At 39.7% G+C, this 27,130-nt stretch overlaps 1 protein-coding gene across 2 annotated transcripts; it reads right to left on the bottom strand.

Annotated features, from left to right (window-relative positions):
• Window positions 1-2,901: 2,901 nt before the first annotated feature.
• On the bottom strand, window positions 2,902-20,393 carry ammecr1 (AMMECR nuclear protein 1). Of its 2 annotated transcripts, none has more exons than XM_047378897.1 (6): window positions 18,834-20,393; window positions 12,157-12,267; window positions 10,386-10,500; window positions 8,895-8,985; window positions 8,698-8,794; window positions 2,902-4,895 (listed from the first exon to the last, which is right to left on the bottom strand). In XM_047378897.1, exons 1-6 carry the CDS (start codon window positions 19,307-19,309, stop codon window positions 4,850-4,852), a joined length of 936 nt encoding a protein of 311 aa, XP_047234853.1. In that variant the 5' UTR covers window positions 19,310-20,393; the 3' UTR covers window positions 2,902-4,849. The 2 variants fall into 2 exon arrangements, with proteins under 2 accessions (XP_047234853.1, XP_047234852.1); XM_047378896.1 differs by having other exon boundaries at window positions 2,902-7,543; window positions 18,834-20,389.
• Between the last annotated feature and the right edge of the window lie 6,737 nt (window positions 20,394-27,130).

Raw genomic sequence — 27,130 nt, 5'->3', positions numbered from 1 at the left:
TCCTCCAGACTCTGGCACCTTGATTTCCGAATGACATGCAGAATTTGCTTTCATCCGAAAAAAGTACTTTGGACCACTGAGCAACAGTCCAGTGCTGCTTCTCTGTAGCCCAGGTCTGGGGAATGCGGCACCTGTAGCCCATTTCCTGCACACGCCTGTGCACGGTGGCTCTGGATGTTTCTACTCCAGACTCAGTCCACTGCTTCCGCAGGTCCCCCAAGGTCTGGAATCGGCCCTTCTCCACAATCTTCCTCAGGGTCCGGTCACCTCTTCTCGTTGTGCAGCGTTTTCTGCCACTTTTTCCTTCCCACAGACTTCCCACTGAGGTGCCTTGATACAGCACTCTGGGAACAGCCTATTTGTTCAGAAATTTCTTTCTGTGTCTTACCCTCTTGCTTGAGGGTGTCAATAGTGGCCTTCTGGACAGCAGTCAGGTCGGCAGTCTTACCCATGATTGGGGTTTTGAGTGATGAACCAGGCTGGGAGTTTTAAAGGCCTCAGGAATCTTTTGCAGGTGTTTAGAGTTAACTCGTTGATTCAGATGATTAGGTTCATAGCTCGTTTAGAGACCCTTTTAATGATATGCTAATTTTGTGAGATAGGAATTTTGGGTTTTCATGAGCTGTATGCCAAAATCATCCGTATTAAGACAATAAAAGACCTGAAATATTTCAGTTAGTGTGCAATGAATCTAAAATATATGAATGTTAAATTTTCATCATGACATTATGGAAAATAATGAACTTTATCACAATATGCTAATATTTTGAGAAGGACCTGTAACTTCCCAACGCCTTGCTGACACATAATAGTTCCTCTGTATAATAGTCACAGTTCCCAGTGCAAGGAAATATCAGACAGTGAGTTGGAGACAGTTTTTAACTGTGTTTTGGCCGGTCCTGACTTGCCGCTTTTCAATTTTCAAAACAGGTTTGTGGTTGCAAAGAGGTTCAAATCGCCTTATTTATTATGCTCTGGAATAGAACATATTTATTGTAGTATGCATGGTGTTGAATTACAAGTGGCATAATTTGCAAAATACATTGGATATCTGTATTATGCAGTGAAGCAATGGGAAGTCAAATTCGGGACATTTACTATATTTACATCCACAGATTTGTAATATAATCCACACAGTAGGAAGCCTAGGGAGAGACTGAGGATGGAGAGGGAAGACATGGACCTGATTACAGGTCAATCTTCAATTTATTTTCTCCAGCAGCAAATCTCCTAAATATTTTAAAGCACTTAACCGTGAATATGAAGAAAGCAACAAAAATAAAACTAACTACTTCCTGATGTAAAATGGCTGCTAAGCTCTGCAGCAGACCTGAAGCTCCACATAGCTGCAGAAGATTGTGTTTTTATAACCAACCTACACAAAAATCAGGAAGATTTTCAAATAAAAAATACTTGAGATTTACATTATATGATTTTGGGCCATTTCAAGAAACCACAGCTTGATGGGAATGCACTGGCTAACATGCTTACAGTATTATAGCCCTTAGCTATTAACTAACTTAGGTAATGTGATAATTTCACAAAGACTGGTTCAAGAAAATGTTTCCAAGTCATTTTAATACACCTTGACGGGGAATAAAGATTCGGTTTCAAGATATTAAGGTGCTGGAAAGATCATTTGTCTCAGCAAGGCAAAAGCAAACAAATCAACAAAATGGCAGCAAATAATCTGGAAAGGTGTAACGTCTTTAATGAATTACTGAAGCGTGGTCAGACCTTTAGTCATACCTCCAACCTTCTGGCCAGCCCACTTACAGCTGCTTCACCCATGCAGCACTTTGTTTTGTGTTCTCCACCCTCCTTTCTTCATACTAATCCTAACATCCCTACTCATCTTCTCTTCCCACTCATCCACTGTGTTCCTGTTTTCACAACCCTTTTTTTATCCCATTCATCCAACTCAAACCATTAAACATTCCCTTTTTTAAGTTTAAAGGAAAAATGTATTGCCAGTAGTGCAATAAATCTTTATGGTACCTGGTTGAAATTCCTCAGCTGTCATTTTTAAATAATAATTAGGAAGAATTTAAGAAGAGATCAAATTTAACATCAACAAGAAAATAAAGAAAATAGTCATTTTAAAGTAAACATATGCTGCTATGAAGTTTCTTAGTGAGTGGAAATAACATTTCATCCAACCCATATTCCCTCATCACTCCCATTCATCAGTGGTTGGAACCCATTTAATCTCATCCATCTTCCTGATCCTTCATCTGTCTTTACTCCAAGTACCATTCCTTTTTGTCCCACCTTCTTTACACCTATCCCCTCATCCCTCTTTACAGCCACTTCTAATCCCACCCCTTATCAACTCTTATTCGTCCTCTTTATCATCCCACCTACCCATCCTCATCCATATTTATTTTTTCTCCCACTCATACCTCACGAACACTTATAATCACACAGATCCCTGTTTGATCCACTTCATCTCACCCATTGCCTTCGTTCCCCTTTCAAACCAAATCATGCCCTACCTTATCCCTCTTTGCAACTTCTTTAGTCATTAAAGCTCCATTTAATTGCAGTTTTCTTGTCGTCCACTTAGGTACTCCGGAGAACCTTAAAAAAGAAAACAAGCTTTACTTTCAAACTCAGTCCAGTCGGTTCCATTTAAATTTACTGTAACAGAAAATCGTTAGATTGCCTTCCCTCACCAACCAAGACAGAACCTCCCACGTGAGACTCCCTAGATAAAGCTCAACTCTCTGCTCCATCCATCTCTCATCCTCAGTCCTTTGATTAAACCAATGGTCTCGCGTCAGTGAAACGAAATGCTACTTGTAAATCAAAAGTGATTTTTTTTTTTTTGTATCAAAGTAAACGTTCTGAACCCTACCTCATTGGCAGATGTGCTGTAAGAGAAGAGGACACGTTTTTAGCTGATTTGGAGTTTTTTTTTTATTGAATAAATGATCTTAAAAGGTAACAATGTTTAAAACTACATTATCTTCACAGCCATTGCTTACAGATAACCCATTGATATATATTATTTCAGCCTTCTTCACATTTTTTATTTTCTTTTTGGAGTCATACTATCATAAATGCCCATTTCAAAGTCCCGTCACACTAACAGCAATTCTGTTGGAAGGAGGGGTCTAGCTCTACAAGGGTGGAATTAAAGTTCCCAGTTCATATTTTTCCATCAAAAATTATTATTTTTTTTTTTCCAGAGTACTAAAGCAGAGAGAGAGACAGACAAAAATGATCCAAAAATTGACAAAGGAAATAAAAGTTGGTATGAGGAGTTACACCAGGTAACCCTTCCAGCCCATTAGGCCACTGCAACAGTCATTTTTTTTACAGCGACACATCTTAGAAGTGTCTCAAAATGTTCAGAACATAGAAAACCACTAAAATAATTTTGAAACTAGATCCAAAATATTCATTTGAAAAAAATTTATTTTGATGTACAAAAACAGTCATTTTCTTTTTTTATAGTCTTTTGTTTTTTACTTTTTATAATAAAAGCTTCAAACACAAGTTTATTGTAATTCTTATTTGTCATTATCATTATTGATTCACTTATTCCTTTTTATTTATTTTTTTGTTAAATTTTTCTATCAGTGCGATTGTATACCAGTGCAGCTACTGGGTCGAGTAAAGAAAACAGGCTTTTTCATCTTTAATGGCATATAAAATAAGGAAAAAAATCCATCTTTTATACAAAGTATAACTGCTGGTCTTTAGGGGGAAAACAAACATTTATAAACCCATAAAGCTAGGAGGCACACCATGGGATTTTAATTTTTGAAAAATTATAGTAATAATAATAATACTAATAACAAAACAAGTAACAACAATTTGCACCCATTTCCACCATCTTGATGCCATGAACGGCTTAAGAGACAATCAATGAAAATTCATTGAAAAACTGGGCTGCTTAACTTAGAAAACGCACAAAAAAAAAAGGATACAAAACATTTAGTCAAGAGCAGGGCTTTTTTTTTTTTTTTTTTGGAAGGACAGGAAGCCAGGCCTGAAAAACAGCAGCATTCGGGCATGGCCGCTGGCATCTTTGGTTCGGTTGAACATACAAAGGTAACAAGAGCTTGAGCATTCCTCGCGCGGTCATCCTCACGTTGCAGGGAATGCTCAAGCTCTGGGACTGAACTCCAAACCCTGGTATGGAACCAAAACACACGGTCTGCTACAACTGTCTACCATTGTCGTTCCTTACGATTCCTTGAGGTATCAAATGCTTCGAACTGTTGGATCTGTACAGAAACAGGGCTATATTCCATGTTTTTAACATAAAACATCATCTCCATGTCTTGGTGGAGGTGATGCTGACCTTCAACGTGGTTTAAAGAGAGGCTGAAAGGGCGTCAACAACAGGACCTAATACCAGTCAACAACTGAAATGTTGCCCTTAGAGGTTAGTTGATACGATAGTTAAAAAGAAAAAAGAAAACTAAACGTGTTCTGGGAAAACTAACCAGGAACCTCCGGCTCTACTGCCATCTGCCAGTGAATGACATGCATCACACCTTAAACTAGGCCATGAGGTTGGGCCACAGTGAAGGGAGTAATTGGGTGACAGGAGGTAAATGTGTGACTTCTTGTCCTTTCAAACCTGCAGTGTTGACTTGCACTGAAAAACCTAAAAAAATTAAAATAAAAACAAAAACACCTGTTGAACAGATCTGCATATATCAAGGATTGTAAAAGGTTAACATGTAGGATTTTCTCCTTTTACATAACCACTGTTAAATTGCTCTAGCGACCATTAACAGTACATTCCATAGCCCTGGTGGAGTCTTTCTTCATTATACGTGAGAATGTCAGTTTCCCAGTGTGGAATTGATCCCCAAGTCACCCACGTCCGCCTTCACAAAAGCTGAATCCCAGGGCTGTCCGCATCCGTCAAAGTGATCCTTCAGCAATAAAAACACGCCGTCACGACTCGGTTCACAGCAATGTACTACAGAGAAAATCGTACATGTCGCATCTTTAAGTATATATGATATGATCAATGAGTCCGCATGACCAGTCACGAGATGTGACCACCCCAATATGAGGTCCGATAGCACCATATTTGTCTTTTAAATCTCTTAATGGTTAATAAGAGTGTCTAAGCCATAGATCAAGCATATCATGGATAAAACCATAGGTCTCATACTCATACATACATGCAACTAAATACATTGCATGTGTATACAAAGACATATATGTAAAAGAGCATGGTCAATTTGGTTTTGCAGCAGAGAGATTCAGGTTGTGCTGTAGTTAATGGACCAGGAAGCCAGACGCCCGACGGTGCTTTCTCATGTAGCGCCAGGTACAGTTTCGTACAGGCATTAAGCTGACTTCTTGTGGTTGAAACGTTAGCGGTTACACCACAGTGCCCGGCTTTACAGGTGACGATCGTGATGTGAAATCCAAGCGTAGAATATGGGCAAACAGAAGACGACCAGCACGTGGCATCTACTGGATGACGCCTTGATCCGAGATCCTTTTCCAACCAGGCGTGGCGTTTAAGTAGAGCTGGGAAAGGAGAGGAACACTCAGGGCGTCTTTCTCCTGGTCCATCGTTTAAAAAATGACTTAAGGCAACACAACTGAATTCTGGGTCATTTCGGGTGACTGTGGATGGATTGCCAAAAGCCCTTGACATTTTTGCATAAAGAAAAAGAACCTGTCAGTTAGTAAAGGCTGTTACAACAGAAGATGTTGGTCAAGTAACAAGAACCTCTCAAAAAAAAATGTCCGGTTTGCACCGAAACAAGCACACCGACGATGCGGTGATCCTCAACAGATCGAACATTCGTTAAAGTAAGTCTAACAAGCAGAGTGTGGGAATCTAAATCACGCTTGGGTATTATTTGGATAACAACTGGCTTTCTAAGGCCTTACAGACCCCTGGCTTTTTAAGACATCAACTGTGATTCAGTGGCCCTCCCTGCAACCTTCTGATTAAACAGAACACAAACTGGAACATTCCCTGTGCTGCAGACACACGGATCAACGAGATCTCACCGGGGGAGCAAGGAGAATGGTGGCGGCGAAGTTTGGACGACTAAAAATCAGACAAGCTGCACTACGCTGACAGCTCCAGGCTCTACGCAGCACAGTGACACGAATTTCTAAATGACACAAACATGTTAAGATCACTTCTTTGTGCGTGACTTTTGTTTCTTAAATACGTCATACTCTGTGGGACGAGCAGCAATGGTTAGCTAGAGCCTAAAAATGCAAGACGACGCTTTCACAATGACACGAGGAATGAATGAACTAAATGAAACCGCGGGGTTTACGCCAAGTATTCGGGCTGAAGCGGTACATCTCGCCACCGAACACCTCCAATAACTGATCAGATGTGGAACAGAGCGTATGGCTTTAAATTGTTTTAGCATGTCCCTGTCGGGCGACTCCCTGTTAGTAAACGCAGAAACCAACAAATGAACATTTTTCATAAAAAAACAACAAAATAAAAAATCACTTCGGGTAAATCGTTTTTTCCCCCTCACCCCGTTAAAATTTATTTCTTCAGCACATGATTATCAAACAGAAATCAATCCCCCAAAGAAGTTTAAATTTAAAGAAAAAGTTGTATTTATTTGTATGTAAAGTAAAGCCAAACAAAAGCTGTGTTTCCATCTTCCACCACTGACCACTTTAATCTGTAGGTGAAACCCAATTTCTAATTTATTCTACTGGTTCTCCATCTTGTGACATAGTGGTGTCTATAATCCACACACACACAAACACACACTGTTGTGGCCCAAAATCAATAAACAGCATCAGCACAAACTGATCAAAGGGTGCCACGATCCTATCTACACTTTGGAGTACACATGTCCCGATAAATATTCCAACTACGACACCACAAGGGTTTACAACGCTAACGCGACCTCGGCAGTCAGGTTTTTGAGAGGAATTGAAAGAAGTGAGGACACAGCCTTTCGAAACTGCAGTTGCCTTTGCTACATGATATTACACTGCTGGATAGAAAAGTTTAAGAAACAAAATGTGGAAGAAGGAGGAAATGTGTTAGTAAATGTAAAAATGTAGCAAAGCCTAAATCCACGCAAGGAAACTTGCTTCCATCCACAGAATCAAACACCTGATTAGGTTTGCTGAAAAGACACAATATTAATAAAATCTAATATTGGTTAATTTTCCAAATAATATGAGTGAAGGGGGGGCGGGTTATAGATATAGGTATACATTTGCTGCAAAAGCTCAACCACAGGCAAACAAAACAAAGAAACATGGTTTTCTTGCCATAATCGAATGATGCTTCGTTGCCACCCGTTGCCATGTCAACGTCTGGGAGACGGCCAGCATGGCAACGGAAACTATCATCATAAAATGGTACAGTAGTAGAAATAGCTAGACCAGGAGGGGGCGGGCTCTCCTGGGAAAAGGTCCGCGGAGAGGTCCAGTGATTGGTCATGCGGCTCGCTGTCAGGAATAATGGTTATACGACGGCACCGGGTGACCGATGCCATTCTGGTAGTGATGGTGCTGGCGGTGGGCGATGTACTCTGCATAACCCATCGTCATCTTTTCGCTACGGTACCTGAAACAACAGAGAAAGAGAGAGAAAGCTCATTGGCTACGTTCACACTGCAGGTCTTAATGCTCAATTCAGATTTTTTCAGGAATCTGATTTTTTTGTGTGGTCCTTCACATTACTTTGAAATGTTGTGGCTCCAAACTGAACCGCATGCACATAAGAACAATACAAACTACGTCCCACATCCAGACGGTTCCTATGAGCCGATCAACTAGGCTTGAATAAAGTTTTATCTCTATTTATTAACAAGCTCTAACGTCTCGCTGTCTCTGCACTGTGCAGTACTATTCTAGCCCCCCCGTCTGTTTTGCTAACCACTACCGTTTCCTGCTGGGCAGCGCAAAATTGTGTCCAATGTGATTGTGACGTTAAATTCAAATCTAATCCGCCTTGCTTGTTCCTGCTGGGAACATTCCAAAAGATCAGATACGAGTCGGATTCAGGCTGTTTAGGGGCGTTCAAATCAAAATGTTAATGTTACCTTGTCCACTAAACATCCTGAAGGGACAAATTAGATATGTCATAAACTATTAAGTTAGCCTGAGTTTTCAGCAACACACACTCCATGTACGTTTGGCCTAAAACTAAAGATGAATATGTGGTGAAGCACTTCATGCCCAATGTTAGGTTGGGTGAAGGATCAGTGGACCTGTATCTCCTCCAAAGCCCTTGGCAACCCTGTTATGATGTCATGAACTTTTGAAACACCTGAAAGATTTAAAGAAAACAAATCTGGTGACCCAAACCAGAAAACTGCAAGTCAGTTACCATTCAGTCTTTCAAAATGTTAATGTTGCAGAACATCTGGCCAAAATCAAAAGCGACATTTTACGTAAACACAGTTTACCCAACAGAAACCAATGATAAGTGAAGACATCTGATTGTTGAGGTTGTTTCTAGGGGTGTACCGATTCAGATTTTTTAAATAATCGATCATGATAAAATCGGTTTCACGTGTGGGTATCACACAAACTGTTTCTAAAAAATCAGGGCCAATCAATTGGCCAGCTGATCAGTGCACCCCTAGTTGTTTCCCATTTCACTGTGGACTATCTGCATCTTTATGTAGCTATAATTCAGTTGCTCCAAATAAGTATCTAGGTGAAAAAGTATTGCTTTGGTAGGGCACACTGTTGATAAAATAGGATCAGTCATACCTGGTTAACTTAATGGTCTTCCTGAAGTCATTTGTGATGGGAGCTTTGTAACCTCCCTTTCGTAGTAAGGAATCTATGGTTTGAATGTGGTCCCAACCTAGAATCACGAAAAAATGAATTCTTTTAACACAAATCTGAATGATTCTTTGTTAAAAGGCAGGTGAGGCTGTTCTGTTGAGGGCACAAAGAGACCTCACCTTGCTCCTTCGCAACCTCTGGCAGGTAGGTGGCGGTGCGCTTTGATCCTTTTTCATTGAAAAATTCTATCCTTATACCATGAACACCCACCTAGAAGCAAAGATGGGAAAAAAAAACAAAAAAACTGTTGTTGTGAAAACAGTACTTGAGGGTAATAAAAGAAACTGCCCAACAACTGAATGTAGGTATTTTTACGAATAGGAATTACATACAGGAGAATAAATGCATTAGCATCTAATCTAATTTAAGAAGCCAATCTGAACCTCCGTAAATGTTCATACAGTTCTTTTACAACCACAAACCTCAATGTATTTTAATGGGGTTTTATGTAAGACCATCACAAAGTAGAGTACAATTGAGAACTCGGTGAAAATGATAAAAAAAAAATTGAAAGGTGTGGCATGCAGCACTTTTTAAAACGATCTTTCACTGCGTTTAAAGCTGCAAGTCCTGTGAGGTATGTCTCTACCACCTTTACACATCTAGAGAAATGTTGGTCGATTCTTCCTTCCAGCATAGCTCAAATTCAGGAAGATTGGACTTAAAATATCAGTGAAGAACACTAAACTTGCCATTGCTTTTCAAATGGATTTATGTCTGAACTTGGACTAGGCCATCAACACATTGATACGCTTTGATATTAACCTTTTCGAGCTCAAGTCTTTTACAACAGGTTTTCCCATTAGCTCTAACCACTAGCTTTCCTGTCCTTGCTGAGGAAAAGCATCCCCATAGCATGATGCTGCCACCGTTGTGCTCTGCATTAGGGGTCGGGCTTTCTGTCGCACAAAAAGGCGAAAATGGAACAAAGAAGGTTCAATTTTTGCTTAATCTGAACTTTAAAACCTTCTTCCTAATGCTTTCAATGACTCCATTTGTTGTAAACTGCAAACTGGACTTCTTTTTCCAGTCACTCCTCTATAAATGCTAGATTCTCTCAGCAGATGGCCCCACCTGAGCTGTGGATCTCTCCAGCTCCTCCAGCGTTACCATAGGCATCTTGCCTGACTCGTTAACTTTAGTTGATGGATTAAAACATGCTTTTTATGATAACCTATTCTGATGACCTCACCTTCTCCCTGACCATGTTCCTTGGTTTTCAGGATGAAATGACGACACAGCTGTATTTATAGAGACTAAATTACACACAGGAGGACTCTTTCTACTAAATACATAACTTCTGAAGGTAATTGATTCTACTGGATTTTATTTAGGGATATCAGAGAAATGGGGCTGAACACAGATGAACACTACTTTTCAGATGTTCAGAAAGTATTTTTAAAACCCTGCCTCTCTTTCCTCACACTACATAATTATGAACTACTTTATGCAGGGCTTCTTGTCGAAGGAGTCTAAATACTTTTAAAAGGCACTGGTTATGTATGTTACTTTCTGTTTGGCATTTCACAAGACTTCCCTACAGAATAACCTCAAGCAATTAGCAAGGCAGCTTTAGAAAACGCTCTAAGAAATGCAAACTAACCACCCACCTCCCAGTCAAGGTAATCACCGACGTCTTCAAAGTTGGTGAGAAGAGACACTGAGCAGAAGAGGCGAGGCAGCTCATCCCTTGTCATCGGTGGGAAGCGGCTGTCTTTAAGGGCACTGCAGACATGAAGTCACAAAGACGAAACACATTAGAGGAAACGGGTAAAAGCCATTACGATCCAGTGCTTGAAAGGTTTTATTGTTTGATCATTATGTGTGGGACTTCATCGGACTCTAGCTGATGGGAACAAAAGAAGTGGTAGATAATGCATCACAAACCACTTGCATTTAAACATTTAACAAAAACATGCTTAGAACAGCTGCGCCTGCTCGACTTGAATAAAGTGCAGCTTTTGAAGGAGGTTTTCTCTAAAATGAAGCTGCTTTGTGGGACCTCAAACTCTCAAGCTTTGTCGGAGGTGTTTAGAAAAACTGATTGATGAGCACACTAAAGGAACGTTTCATTTAGTTTTAAGAGTGTGTCAAACTGATTTTGTATTCTAGGCCCACGCATAATGTGAACCCATAATGACCCTGAAACCACAGAGACTCTCAAATTTACCCAAATTGTAAATTAACCCTGGGTACTACGCAGAGGGGGGGGTGGGATCATTTGGTCTCAACTGGGAAGGATTATGAAAATAAAAGATTAAAGGCCTGTGACTTCAAGCTGTGTTGCCCTGCGATGGACTGGCGACCTGTCCAGGGTGTACCCCGCCTCCCGCCTATAGACTGCTGGAGATAGGCACCAGCTTCCCCGCGACCCACTATGGAAGAAGCGACTGACTAACTTCAAGCTACTTACCAGGCCACACTTTTCTTTTCTCGCCATATTGTTGGTGTTTGGCTCCTGGCTGGTGTTAAATCTGGTCTGCAATCCAAGTCTGCAGAAAGGCCTACATGGAAGTGACAGTCACTGCACACATGAGCCCTACTAATCCAAAGATCACCTGAGTTCAACTAAATCCGTGAGGACAATAGGGACGTATATTGTATAAAAGGAAGAAAAAAAAATAAGGGACTCCACAAAAGAAGATCTGTGAAATTGCCCAGCTTGAATGCTTGAAGGCGTTTTATTTTTTTTAACTGAAAATAAATATAATCCAATCTAATATTTTACAGCTTGATGAGGTATTTCATGTTTTTATGGATTGACAGACAGACCGACCTAATCTAGTTGAGTACAGGGCTCTGTGCGGGGCCCCACAACCCCTGGCACAGGATCCGTTGTGCTGAAGGTAGTTGTTCTTAACTGCACGTTTGGTGGTGCAGTGCTGCAGAAAGAATGTGAAACCAGAGACAATCCCTGATAGTGTTATTCATAACAGGAACCATATGCTCATGGTGCTCAGCCCTAAAGAGACTGCTAATTCTTGTCAGCATTAAGACCGAACCTTTTTCTTTATCCTCTCTTCCAAAATAGGAACATTTTTGGTTCCGTTGCCATTTATCTAGTTTAACACGTTAAGGCTGCATAATGTACGACGTACAGTGGAGGGTGCACACAATTTTAAACTTTAAATAAGTTACTTTGTTCACTTTATGTTGTTTTATCAACATGAAGTGAGAAAAGCCAAACTATTGTCTTCTCTCTCGTCTACACTGAGCCCCACCAAGCAGAATTAATATCACGGTTTCGGCTGAATCTCGTTACCAAAGATTCAATGTTTGGTAACGAGTGAAGGCGGCACCATTTCCTTCCAGGTTTGCTGATGAGAAATCAACCTCCAGTTTTAACTGCAATCAAATGATACTGGGTGTATGTTTGCTTACCTGGTAAGGGTGTACTCCCTGAGTCCTGAGTGCAGATTCATGGCAGAAAATGTACCTATACAACCCCTCAACCGTTTGTCTCTGCCTATTTTCCATGTGACAAACAGCGGGCTGAAGGACAGAGAGAAAAAAAACAACACAGAGATACATTAAATTAGCTGAGCCTAAACGATATTAAACACACACATTTCTGTAGTACATAAAAGTCAGTTGTCAGCACCCACTGCTTATTATTAAAGCTAATAGCAACCAAATCTTTACACACGAGATGGAAGTAGCTCAAATGTCTTTCATCACGATGGATCATTTTTCTTCAAAGCCTTGCCCTGGTTGCTTGGGGCAGTCTGCTTAACCAACTCTTTTTGTCTGATTCTTGATTTTTCTCCCCCCTTTTATGCTGTAACAGATTTTTCCAACTTTCGTGATGAGATAAGTTCAGATTACTCCGCCCGAGGAGAACCCAACAGAAACCCCTGCAGTGGCTCTACATTTCTAGCTAATTATTCACTGTCTGATGTAGAAACAAACCCATGAATGACAATGAAGAGTGCAATTAAAAGCTGCATTAACACAGAGCAGAGAACATGAAGATGCTGGTTAGAGCAAACTCTTATCTCAGTGGCATTACAGGGAAAATTATGCAAAAATCAACATGAAGTCTTACAGGAATGTGTAACAAACAGGTACAGTAAGTCTGGAAAATCTAATTAAAATGATACATCACAATAACGTTTGAACCATAATACCAGAGTACATTTCAGAACCACTTTATCTTTCTGTATACTTAATATTTCAAAGAGGCAAAATAACTGGATTAATTTCTCCTGATTATCTCAACGTTCCTCTCAGATGTCTCTATGTATGGGCTGGTTCCAGTATCAAGACACACTAAGGTGTGACAAAAGGTTTCAGAACAGCTAAAACACCTCATTCCCACTGTTTAAACTCCTTTTAATAAGACTCCTGAGGAAGACACCACAGCTGTAAAAAGCATGGAGTAATGCACCCACACAGGTTGCTGCACACTGCCAGTCAGCTGGCTGAGAGAAGGCCACAAAACGTTTGGAACCTCACATTAACACAACGGTTGTAAAACTAAAGAGGTCAAGCTAGGAGCAGCTAACGCGCAAAAAGAAACAATGCTGTGCAAGAAGCACATTTACTTACAAATTACCACTAAACGTAGTCCATATTTTAGCTCAAGTGGATTGATTAAAAATCAACATAACAAATGTTCTAGAAAACATTGTTACAACAGTAGCAATTAAATAATCAGTTGCCCTCTCATTCTCCCGCAGTCACGGGGGGGGGGGGGCGGGGTACACCCTGGACGGGTCTCCAGTCCATCACAGGGCAACACAGAGACACACAGAACAACTAGCATCGCATGCACAGACTCACCCTACAGACAATTTAGAGAGACCAATAAGAGAAGCTCATATCGGTCCATGCCTGCGTGTCTTTTTTTCTCCTAATTATTTGCAAGAGTTCAATGCTGAAGACTTGTAAAATGATCACAAAGTCGCTGTCGCTCATTTGAACATTTCAAACCAAACAGATATAAATATTTGTCTTTACATCGTTATTACTGACATCATTTTTATAATTAGGTTATTTAAATAGTTAATCTTCAGCTGGCAAGAATCTTAAAAAAAAAAAATACCTGTGAATCTTGAACCCACAGTTATCTTCCAAAACAAAGTACTTTTTGTCATGTTACATGTGATTTGACAACATGTCATTTAGTGTTACATCAGTGGCCTTACGGAGTTATACATGCCTACGACATACATGAAGGTCAGTAAATATATTAGCTAAAGAGTCATACTTTAACACCTACAGCAATGTTCGTGTTTTGTTCTCAAAATGTGAAAATTCAATCTGAAAATTAAGGTCATCGTCAATTTTTCTTGGTTATTGTTATACATAAAAAATAAGCTGAATTTAAAAAAAAAAAAAGCCATGTTTCTGGGGTAAAGACAACACCTTATTAAAATGAAAACTATAACACTGGAAATTCTTCTCTGCCTTCATCACTAAAAACACGACAAAACTGCAACAATCCGAGACCCATGGGGGTTTTCTCAACAACACTAAAGAGCACTATGCCTATGACCAATGTTGGATTTGGTTTGAGCATTTTAATAATTCAGCTTGACAAGACCCCCCAGAGTGAAGGACATGTTGAGGACACCACAGACCATATGAGTTTCTGTAACTGGATGGAGCCCACACACATCCAGCAGAAATGAGCTTGTTATGCATTTAGTGACAGATATTTGGTTCAAGGCGGTGAGGTGATGCGACCGAGTCCCAGTCACCTTACACTTTCCACCACAAATGCTCCTAATGCTTTACTCCCAAGAGTTTAGGGGCTTGTGGAAAATTCCTGTCAACACTTCAGATCCAACTTTTATATTTCTCACAACGATCATGTTACAGGGCTGGGGATGGGCATGGGGCTGGACCACTACAGAAAGCGAAGTATTTCGATTTGCTTTCAAAGCTTGTTGAGTCCAAATGGGAGAAAGTCTTTAGAAAATATTGGTTTAAAAAGAAAAGAAAAATTCAAAGGCCAAGCACCAACTTTTCAATTTAAGAATATAAGCGCTATCAGTCCAGTGATGACAAGTACCGATCTGCATGGATGTCTGTGCATTTTGATCTGAGAAACATTTGATCAAATCCACAAACCTGAACAGGACAGCAACACACTCCATGTGACACTCAACACCGCTCCATTCAAGAGGGAGGTGCTACATACAGTAAAGTTTTTAAGCTGCACTGTGCTGTCAACAAAAGGGCTGCTTAGTAGCAAATGACAGAGTAATGAGTTCAAGCAGTACTGTTGAAGCTGATGTTTCAGCGAGACGGGGGTCCACCTCGCCGCTATTATAAAACTACAAGTGGACCGCTGCTGTTTTGCTGTATTCTTCCCCTCCCTGCTCCTCATGTGTGCGTCTAAACGCTGTAGCCTTACATCAAGACTTACATAGGCGTGTTCCTGAAACATTGTTCCTCTCCCGCTGCAATAAACTGGTAACGTGTACACCATGTACAGAGGTTTAATAATTTACTACAGGTCGTGATTTTTTTGGCTGTAGTGGGCTACCATTAACCCCATTACTATTTAAACCAAAGTACAATCTCAGGAAAGATGTGTTTTGCATAAAATAAATGGAACTGATCTACCATTGATTCTCGATACAAGTTGTCTAATATAGAAATGCCACATTAATGTTATAAATGCGACATCTTGGGTCAATGATGTATTTAAATCTGCAGAAACATCTCTTAGCAATGCATTTAAAAAGATAGTTCTCATTTTTATTCAAAGTGTGCGTTCATCAATTATCTCAGCATCCTTTAATAACTGAATAATGTAAAAATTCTGAATCCAAAATGTGGAATATTGATACCATTTCAGCTTTCCCCCTAGGTAACACGGAGTATCTCACATTAATATATTAATAAATCGGGCATGCAAATCACTTCAGGTAAAACAGTCCTTCACAGGAAAATATGTCCACCCACTTTCTCCTTTGCCTTCACACCCCGTTACACGCCGACAGAGTGAATTCTTAAAAGGCCGTGCCTGCCACTGTACCAAAAACTGGGAAAGCAGAAGAATCCAATCTTTGTGGGCCTTTATTTCACAGCTAATATGGTTAGACGTGAAGCTTTTTTCATAAAAATCTTATCTGATGACATTTTAAATGGATTCATCTCATTTTTTTGAAAGTTAAAACATAATCTACAATCTCTGTTGCTGTATGCATAATACCTTTCTAAATGCAGTTTTTTCTCCATCAGAGACTCAAGGTTTTTACAGATTTGTCATATATCAAAATAAAATACCATCCCTTTTATAGTGATACTCTGTGGTGCAATAATTTGCAAACATTTGTGCAACAATTTCCTCAGGGAGGGACTAAAATGGCTATTTCTATTGTATTCTAGATAGGGCTGAAACAATTATTCAGATTAATCGTGATTAATTGATTTTTGAAATAATCAACTTATTCAGTAATCAAATACTTGTTAAGTAGAGTGTACACTCTAACAACATGCCCTTTGCAGAAAGAACCCACTCAGCACTAATTTAGCCAAAATTGTAGAAAAAAATATATATATATTTTTTATTTAGGATAAAAAAAACTTTCTTTGTTAGTATGCTCTATCCAGAACTCCTCAAGTGGCGTAGCTTTAGCGTCACCTGGTTCAAATTCTGTAAAAAATCTCCTATTTAGCACCTTTTCGGCTCTTCGATTATTAATCGGTTAATCAAAAATATAGTTGACAGATTAGACAAAAATAATGGTTAGCTGTAGCCCTAAATCTAGCCTCACAGGGATACAGACAGAATATATGGGTGTTAACAAAATAAGTCAGATAAAAACATTTCAAGTAGAAAACAATGCAAACAGGGTACATTTTAGTTGTTTTTTATTACATTTTGGACATTGGAGTCATTTACTAGAAAGTCAATGTAAAATCCCGTAAAAATTTAGTCATCAACATGTTCATTTTTTAAAAACTGCTCAGCAACCCAGATTAGCTGAGATATCGCTTTATAACATAACCCAGCTTTAACCTCCACAACTTTCTCCCTGTCCTGACTGATGTGTACCTTTCTCTTTTTGGTGCCGTTTGTACACTAATGTTCTCTCTGAGGTCTATACAGAACACCTTATATACTGTGACTCGATTACGCACAGGCGGACTACACTTACTAATTGGGGGGCTTCTGAAGACATTTTATTAAGGGGTATCAGTGTAAAGGGGGCTGAACGCATATGTATGGAAGACTTCAAATTGGTATTTGTAGAATATTTTTTAAACCATAAATCTCTTCTGTCACACTTTACCATTATGCACTTTTTTCTATTGCATATATCTGTACATCAGGAAAACTGAACAAAGCTTCAAGGAGAATGAATACTTTTCACAGGCACAGTGTGTAAAGCATTTCAGTAACTCAAAAGTTTTAACAATCAAAAGATTTAAGTTGTAATGTGGCAAACCGAGGATTAATGTAAGTCTGAAAACAAATTTATGTAAAAAGCCTTCGTTTTTCTGTAAAAGGTTTTTTAATAACTGAAAAAGCATTAATGTTGGCAAATTTAAACATTTTTTCAATGTGTTATTTGGTTTTTCCTAGGCTTATCTGAACTCCTCCAGAGTTTTCAAGACCGAATAGAAACCCCATGAAAATGAACTCAATGCTTTACTTTAAAATAGATCTTGTTCAAAATAAACTTGGACAAAACGTGCTAAAAGGTACAAAACAGCATTACAGAAAATACATGTTTAAGTATGTTCTGGCCATAAACTACAGCTAATTTTTTATTTTCAAGCTTGTTGTTCTGGCAGTACATCGGTCAAAAGTCAAAAACCACCCACTTCTGTGTTAGTATCAACAAACATCATGGTACACTGAGTATTCTTCCCAAAAAGCTGGTACTTGTGAATAAACTCTCCCCTACTATTTCTGGCAAATTTGAGGTTTGGTTGCAGAAGGAAAGAAGTATTTAACTCCCTCAAATATGTAAGACAGACACCTATTAGATCACATGCTACCATAGAACTATGGTCATGATAGATAGGGGACAAAATGTTTCTATAGAGGCCGCAACAGGAAACTTGCTGGAAAAATTACATACATTTACTACTTTTATGATTATTTGGTGATCTTCTGTCGATCCCTCACTTTTTTTTTCTACAAACAATAGGTTTGTAGTTTTCCTTTTGATTGTTTACCAATAGCATTAGTCCCTCTTTAGCGCTAGTTAAATTAAGTATAGCTTAGAACAGCTAAGTACTTAGCAAGTAGCATCTTTGTGCTTGTGCAAAACTGATTATTTCCTTATTTCGACGGGGAACTCCCTTACACAAAGCAAAACCTGCCAGAAAACGAATATACGAACCGTTATCTTGTCATGATGAGGGAGACCGTAAATATATATCTATATTATAGATATATATTTAAAATTGTTAATGATTCGCTATCTGCTTATTAGCGCTAGGCTAGTAGGCTAATATAGCTTAAAGCTAACAAGACTAAGCCCAATATATGCCACCAAGAATTTACTTAGTCTCTACCTAAAGTAAAAGTAAGTCAAATATTGTGCTTTTGTTAAACATTTTAGTAAGTTGTCGGTGATAAATAGGCAACCTAAAGTTCCTGAACAGAAAACAATAAACGCTCCATCCTGCTTTCTTGTAGATGTTAGCAGTCGCAAGCCGACATAAGCTAACGCTGGTAGAGAACCTTAGCTAACAGTAGCCCCTTTCTTCGAGTTAGATTAGCAGTACTGTAAAATACTTTTGTTTCTCGACAAATACCCACAAAAGTCTAAAATCGACTTGGTGTATCAAGCAATCATTGACATGTGGTAGTTCTTATTGAATCTGGTTGCGGTTTGTTTAGTTGAAGGCCAGAGTAGCCTCTTTCACTAGGCCATACTTAAAACTTGGTCAATTGAGATAGGATCGGGAGCTTTATGAATTAAAATCAACTGAATTTAATTCGTGCTTTAACGTGACAGTTCGAGTTCCATATAATGGACCAAAAAACCAAAGCTGGACCCGGTAGGGTTTGACAGGAAAGCTTCTGTTGTGATAATTTAACTGCAACTTAGAGCAAAAGCAAAACAACAAAAGACAAAAATACTCACTAGGGGTCGTTTGTAAACCTGGGTGTTCTCGGAGGCTGGTATCCGTACAGATGGCAATAAAGCACGTCGAAACAGAAGCAGCACATCTCTGCTGAGACGACCATTTTTCTGCCACCACTTCCCGAACCTGGTCCCGGGCTGAGATTCGGGGAGAGGCCGGATGTAGTGTAACCGGCCGGGACAGGGGACAGAGCGTTTGTGCCGCCGCTGCTACCGCTACTGCTGCTGCCGCTAACGTTACCTCCAGGTCCCCCCAGGCCGTTGGCTCTGCTCACGTTCGCCGTTGCTGCAACCGTCGCGGAGGAGCCAATCCCCAACTCCGAGCCACAATGTCCGGTTCCTGCCACCCCGCTTCCCGCCCCCACCCCGCCGGGACCCCCCGACCCGGGAGATCCCGACAGTTTCTGCTTCTTCACCCCGCAGCACCCGGCCGCCATCTTGGAACAATCTGCACCGACACACCGCTTCCGACCCATAACCGTCACCGCGGGAAGGGTGGGGGGGAACGCCGACCAGACGTAGAAATCCCACTGCGTTGAGACGTACGACGGACAATACTCCACTTTCACCCTTTTATTTTTTCTCAGTCGGGCGAAGAAATAACCAATGTGGCGAGAAGTCTGCAATGTCACTTTAGCGTTGCCTTTAAAAATGCGTGACTCGGCTACGCAAAATCCATAATTGGACAAGCGTTTATTCCTTGAGTAGTCAGCCAGTCAGGGTTTGGACTGTGGTGTTCCAGCGGATCACCACCCCAAGTCCGAGCCAAATATACACCCCTCCCTCCTAACACGACACCGCCCGAAGCGACCTCACTCAGTCCCCCCTAAAACATACAAGTTCAAGGAGTACACAGTCCGATCAGGCCGCAGATGGCAGCAGTCAGGCGGTCCAGATGTGTAGCCGACAGCCAGTGCGCTGTAGTCCTGCAGCACACCTCTCTAACTGGAAGCCGGGGGCTCGAGTACGCAGAACCCATAAGCTTCAGTACAAACTGCGCACTGTTCCTCGGACAGCGTAGCTTCTCATTGCACCAGCTTGTTTGCTACTGCCTCATGAACTTCTAATTATACAACAGGCCCAGAATAAAGGAAACCCAAACGCCGGGGAAACGCAGAGTAAAATGGCATCTGACAATGCGGGGTTGGCATGGCACAACGAATCGCGTCAGCGCCGAACAAGTCATTTCAGTACCGTTAGCCCACAGTTTGCACCTGCATCATGACTGCTCTCGGACCGGGTTGTAAATCTAAATAACACCACCGCGACAAACGGACAGCTCAAAGTTTTCAGCATATGTTTTTTGGGAGGCTGTCAGCCCGGACAGAAGAGCATTCTAGTCCGCGGACCGTGAGAATTCCGCCGGGTTTGGAAACCCTCCCTCCGCATCCGCCTGTCAGCTGCTACAGTTCTGTGCTGTTCGGGTGAAAGCCCTGCGATCAGTCAGTGGGCACGGGCATCGGTGTCGTCGGCACGCCGGAACCGGATTCAGAAAATGATCTGCGTCCAGTTGCTACTCATACTGCGTAGATTCTTAGGGGGTGTCGAATTTGCAATTCAGAAAAAATAAATAAATAAATAAATCGGTTCTATGGAAGCATGCGTCTGTACGATGTTACCATCATATCTGGGATTATCTAGTCAAAAATCTTGTCATGGCCGCTCAGTGCCCAAGCCTTTAACACTCTCCATGGCGTTTGAGTGGATTTGGAGCAGGAGATCTAGAAATAAGGATATTTTTTCCTGTTCACTCACATTCATATAGAAATAATATGCCTTGAAAAAGTATTTATAGGTGTATGACTACATGGCCCAGTTAATGTGTAGATCTAAATCCATTTGGAAATCTGGCAGGAGTTGACAACTGATGCAGCACTGGTAGACATTTATCACAAACGATTTGCAGCTGTAACTCCAGAGGAAGACGGTTCTGAAGAGTATTTACTCACTGGAGCAAAATACAAATGTTGCACATACTTTTCTGATTTTTATTTGTAAAAATAAAATTATATAAACCATGTATCATCATCATCGTCGTCCACAATTACACACTACTTTGTTTCAATGCATCACCTAAAATCTCGGCTGTAAGGGGAAAATATGTAAAAAAAACTCCAAAGATTCAATGCTTTAAGACAGCACAGTCATGAAAGCTCCATTTGTGTTTTTAGCTTTAAGACAATGTTTGATTATTTCCTTGTTAGCACTTCTTTGAGAAGCCATATTAGAAAGTCATGCATGCTTCCATGGGAAAAAATGAAAGGGTAAAACAAACAATCCTCAGAATACCAGGCTATCTCAGAGGGACACTCTCTGCACAGCTTAAAATAAAAAACAGGACCAGTATGTGGAAAATAATTTTTTCTTGCCTTAAATACTGTTAGCACCGATGTAGTTTGCGGCTGCTGTTAAATGGATTAGTTAGAGTTTAGCATCTGAACACCCTATAATCTTCCTGAATAAACATCTGGCTTCAAACCTACTTTAAAACAACAGACCAAGTTTCATCGTAATTTTAAATTTCAAATGATTAAGTTATGGAACTACTGCTTCATACCATTACAATATATTTAATGCACATGACATCAATATTGAGGGAGAAGCGCATTATTAACAGATAAAAAAAAAGGACAAAAACATTTGTTTTTGCTTCTTGAACAAACATTCATTTTGAATTTGAGCATAACTCTCTATTGTCAATAGTAAACTGCATTAGCTCAGCGTAACATAAAGCTGGTATGTATTGGCTTGGTGCTGCAGACGAGTCCATTCTCTGTTAAATCCTGTTCATGCAACCAGTGAATTTCAGACATGCATGATGTCATGGTATTGCAATCCACTACATTTAGATTAGCTTTTGAAGTTACAACGGGAAAAGGGTGAAGCAGGCGTAATTTCCTCCCCTCCCATCTGCAGACGTTCAACTGCAACTAACAAGGCCAAGAGGTGGTTAAGATAAAAGTAACCATCCCTATCATTCTAGTTTTATTGATGCAACTGATATAATAGTAATGTAGGAAAAGATTATAGTGATCATCTTAGCAAGGACAATCTGGCATGCTATTATTAGCTCACGCTGATAAAGCATGCATGATTCTTTAGCAACATTTTTGAAAACGTGATAAAAGGCAAGACTACAGCATACTCATTTTCAGAAGTTTTCAGAAGCATCGTTCCACAGACACTAACATATACATATACATATACATATACATACCTTTGCCCTGACATCCCACATCGCAAAGGTCCTAGAGAGACTCCTGTTGGCCCACCTAAGTAAGCAAACAATAAACTATTAGGCCTCCCTTCAGTTTGCTTATCTCTGTGGAGTTGGAGTTGAAGATGCCATCATACACCTGCTTCAACAAACCCACTGTCATCTGGACAAAGCCAGCAGCACTGTGAGGATCATGTTCTTTGATTTCTCCAGTGCATTTAATACAATCCAACCTGATTTGCTTTGTCAGAAACTCCAGAAGACTCAGGTGGAGGCCTCAACAATCTCCTGGATCAATGACTACCTGACAAACAGACCACAGTTTGTGAGACTGAAGGGTTGTGAGTCTAACCAGGTAGTCAGCAGCACAGGAGCACCACAGGGGACTGTACTCTCACCATTCCTTTTCACTCTGTACACCTCAGACTTCCAGTACAAGACAGATTCCTGTCATCTGCAGAAATACTCAGATGATTCTGCAGTCGTGGGGTGGATCAGAGATGGACAAGAAGCTGAGTACATGATGGTGGTGGACCGCTTTGTGGCATGGTGTGGAAACAATCATCTCATTTTGAACGTGACTAAAACAAAGGAGATGATTGTAGATTTTAAGAGAAACAGGAATAAGTCATACACTATTTCTATTATGGGAGAAGAAGTGGAGGTGGTGGAGGAGTATAAATACCTCGGTGTTCACCTGGACAACAGACTAGAGTGGAGATGCAACTGTGAAGCCATCTACAAGAAGGGACAGAGCAGACTGTACTTCTTGTGGAAGCTTAGGTCCTATGGTGTTTGCAGCAAGATGCTGCATATCTTCTATAAGTCTGTTGTGGAAAGTGGGATCTCTTCTACCATCATCTGCTGGGGAAGCAGCATCAGAACCAGGGACTTAAAAAAGCTCAACAAGCTGATAAAGAAGGCTGGTTCTGTTCTGGAGACTCCTCTGGAACCTCTGGAGATCATTGTGCAAAGAAGGATTCTTCATAAAATGAAGAACATTATGGAGAACCCTGAGCATCCTCTTCATGAGACTGTCCTACAACAACAGAGTGTCTTCAGTCAGAGGCTTCTTCAGATCTGCTGTAAGACAGACAGCTACAGAAGATCCTTCCTGCCCACAGCCATCAGCATCTACAACGGCTCTTTGAGGAAACCTGCTTAATATGAGCTACAACAACATCTACTTTTTTACTTTTACATTTTACTTATTTTTGAATTGAATATTAAAGGAATATAGACATCAGTTGACGACTGCAGCTCCTGTGAATTGTTCTGTGATTTTTCTACTTGATTAGTATTTCTGACTTTGCATTGGACTGGTTTTGCTCCTTTAAACGTATAACCGATGCAAGCTCCACTACGTCATGCTGGTAAAGGACTGGCTGGTGGGTAATTACCTTTATCACAATATCTTTAAGACTAACCATTTAGTTTCTTGCTCTCTCTAGCTGTTCTCAAAATCTATTGCAGAAATGAAATAGATCAGTTCTTTCAGTTTATGGCCTAGAAGCTGTGGAACAACAGGTCTCCACAGTTGTGTTTTGTTGGATCCTTTTAGACAACAGTTAAGGATTCGTTTAATTATTCAGACATTTGCCTCACATTTATATTTGTATAAGTACTTCTTTATATTTATCTTCTAATGCATGTTGTTCAATTCTAATTTTCTTTTAAAAAAATTTTTTTTCCCAACTTTATTTATTGTGAGGTACAAAATAAGAGCAGGAGAATAGTTAAATCGGTAAACGTTATACCAATTACAATAACGCTTAGTAAACATATAGAAAATATATAGGAAATACCCCCCCCCCCCCCACACAGCCACAAAAAGGACATAAAAAAAAAATATATATGTGTGTATATATATATATATATATATATATATATACACACATATATATGATAAAGTATTATATATATATATATATATACCTATACATACACACAGTACATATACATACATATACATTCATACACCCATTTATCTATGTATATATATATATATATACTATATACATACATACACAGATAGGTGACTGTGGCTCAGTAGGAAGAGTAGTCATCTTGCAATCAGAAGGTTGTGGGTTTGATTCCTGCCATATGTCAATGTGCCCCTGGGCAAGGCACTTAACCTCAAGTTGCCTACCGATCTGCGTATCGGTGTATGAATGTGTGAGCGTTAGTGAGTGCGATTGGGTGAATGTGGCTCTAGTGTAAAGCGCTTTGAGCGGTCTGTATGACTGGAAAAGCACTATATAAGTTCAGTCCATTTACCATACAAAATAGCAACAGCAATAATGTGAAACCAAAACGTAGTTACAGAACATATATTTATCTGTCTCTATACACGTAAAAAAATTTAAATAAATAAATGAAACAAAAAAAACACAGGTGCCAAGGGGACAGTCATGTCAGTCTTGACTGATGAGTGTCGACTATAAAATAACCACCAGCAGTGTGTGTGCAAGATCTTTTTAGTCTGGTATGTCAGGAAAATCTATCTTTCTAAGGACTCTAAACAAAGGGTTCCAAAGTTCCCAAAATTTAGCAGAGGAGCCTCTCAGAGTATGCCGAATTTTTTCTAACTTTATAAAATATAGAACATCTCGAAGCCAATGCATATATGAAGGAGGTTGAGGGGATTTCCATCTCATCACAATCACCCTCCTTGCAAGAAAAGTCAGAAAAGCTAATGAAGACTTTTGTAAAGAAGACCAAACAGGCCAAGAAGGTGAAACTCCAAACAAAGCGGTTAAGGGTTTAGGCTCAACTTTTCTGTTAAAGACATCCGACAAGATGTCAAAAACCTTGGTCCAATAACTGTAAAGCTGAGGGCAAAGCCAAACTGTGTGTATTAAATTTACTGGTAAATGCTGACACCTATCACAGACAGGTAAAATATTAGTATAAAACTTGGCCAAACGAGCTTTAGTATAGTATGTGCGGTGCACAAGTTTGCATTGAATTAAGCTATGTCTAGCACAAATAGATGACTTATGAATTAATAACAAGATTTGTGCCCAAAGATCCTCTGAAATGGTCCTCCTCCCAAAGCGACCTAATGGAGTCTAAAGTCTGTGGACGGAGTAAAGTGATCTGATCATAAATAAAAGAAATAGCCCCCTTCAAAGTTATAACTGGCTTCAAGAACACATCTAAAGGTGAATCTCCAGGAGAATTGGAGAAGGTTGAATATGTTGTACGAACAAAATTACGCACCTGCAAGTACCTAAAAAATTGATGTCTCGGAACCTTAAACTTATCAGAAATTTGTTGAAAGGAGGCAAATACATTGTCAATAAACAGATCTTGAAAAGTCAAAATACCTAATTTCCTCCATGACAGAAATATACTATCTGTGAAAGAAGGCGGAAAGGCATGGTTGGCTGCCATGGGGGCATGAATAGAAAACATCTGTAAGCCAAAATGACATCTAACTTGAACCCAAATTTTAAGGGATGATTTGACCAATTCATTAAAAGTATATGGTTTGGTTGAGGATTGTAGTGGTGAATGTAATAGGGCTGTTAAAGAGACAGGTTTCACAGAGTTGGCCTCCATAACAAGCCAAGCCGGTAGAGAGGGTGCATCTGACTGAAGCCAATACCTAAAAAGTCTAATATTTGATGCCCAGTAATAATATCTAAAATTCAGTAGAGACATTCCCCCAAACATTTTAGATCTAATTAGATCAATTCTAATTTTCTATTCTTCTAATTTTCTTCACCTGAATAAAAACGAAGCTGAAGTAATTATTTTTGGACCAAAGGAGGTACAATCAAACATCAACACACAGCTTCAGTTACTGCAGAGACCATAGATAAGGCCCAAAATCTGTGTGTGGTGAAGGACTCAGACCTGAACCTTAGCCGGCCTTCTTTGACCTGAAGAACATTTACAGGACTCAAGGACTAATGTCCCATCAGTATCTTAAAAACCTATCCATGCATTTATCTTTAGTAGAATTGATTACTGCAACAATATCTTCACAGGTCTGTCTAAAAAGTCCACCAGACACCTACAGATGATCCGGAATGCTGCTGCCCACGTCCTCACTAGGACTAAGAAGATAGGGCCACCCCAGTTTTAAAGTCCTTCCACTGGCTCCCTGCCTCTCAGAGAATCGACTTTAAAATACTTCTGTTAGTTTACAAATCACTGAAGGGCTTAGAGCCAAAATACATTAAACATTTGTTGTATCAACCTTCCAGACCACTCAGGTCTTCTGGTTGAAGTCTACTCTGCATCCCAAGAACCAGAACCAAACATGGAGAAGCAGCATGCAGTTCTTATGCTCCAATAATCTGGAACAATGTCCCAGAAAACTGCAAAATGCAGATTCCCCGAGTTCTTTTAAATCACGGTTAAAAAACAGTTTGTTTAAAGTTGCCTTTGACTGTTCTGTTTAAAATATTAACAGAAGAATTATTTTAGTCCATAGCACAACTTTGCTGTACTTTCCTTTATTATGCCACTGTAATATATATATATACTTTTTTATGTCTTTTTTTTTCTTATGTTTTCATCATGTAAAGCACTCTGAATTGTATTGTTGCTGATATGTGCTGTACAAATACACTTGCCTTGCCTTTTCCTGTCATGTCTTTTCTGATCAATGCGGCGGTTTTTACATTTCGTGATTTTGATTTTTGTGATTATTATATATTTCACAGTTCATTGTGACAATGCCTGTGAAAAGTGCTTCATAAATAACTAATTCATTCATGATGAATGTACTTCAAATATGTAACTTGGAAGTTAAGTAAAACGTGACTGTTGATTATAGACAATTATAAAGTGGTAATCTAGAGACTGCTACTTTGAACCTAGCAGTGATAATGTCTTAGTAGTATATTGTTTCATACAATAAATATTTATTGTTTATATGCAGGGTCAGAGCATCTTTTTATCTGTTTTAGTTGGAGACAGCAAACTCCATAAATGTTGTTGCATTTCACAGAGCCTGGTATGCTTATTTATCCTGCAAGTGGTTTGAATAATAACATTTGTTTACATACGAATAGTTTTGAACAATTAAGGAAATGCATTGTTCCACATTAGATGAAGAAAAACTGAG

Source organism: Girardinichthys multiradiatus, chromosome 11 (genome assembly GCF_021462225.1).
Source record: "Girardinichthys multiradiatus isolate DD_20200921_A chromosome 11, DD_fGirMul_XY1, whole genome shotgun sequence".
Taxonomy (NCBI): Eukaryota; Metazoa; Chordata; class Actinopteri; order Cyprinodontiformes; family Goodeidae; genus Girardinichthys; species Girardinichthys multiradiatus.
The sequence above is the reverse complement of the archived record's forward strand: the minus strand, read 5'-3'. Positions and strand labels throughout refer to the sequence as shown.

What these genes read in the sequence shown, in the direction of transcription:
- ammecr1 (XM_047378896.1), bottom strand. Translation starts at nt 19,309, where the DNA reads ATGGGTCGGAAGCGGTGTGTCGGTGCAGATTGTTCCAAGATGGCGGCC. An exon ending in AGGGAGTACACCCTTACCAG is followed by an intron (nt 10,501 to 12,156) that starts GTAAGCAAACAT and finishes TCATGTCTGCAG; the next exon opens with TGCCCTTAAAGACAGCCGCT. An exon ending in AAGACCATTAAGTTAACCAG is followed by an intron (nt 7,544 to 8,697) that starts GTATGACTGATC and finishes CTGTTGTTTCAG; the next exon opens with GTACCGTAGCGAAAAGATGA.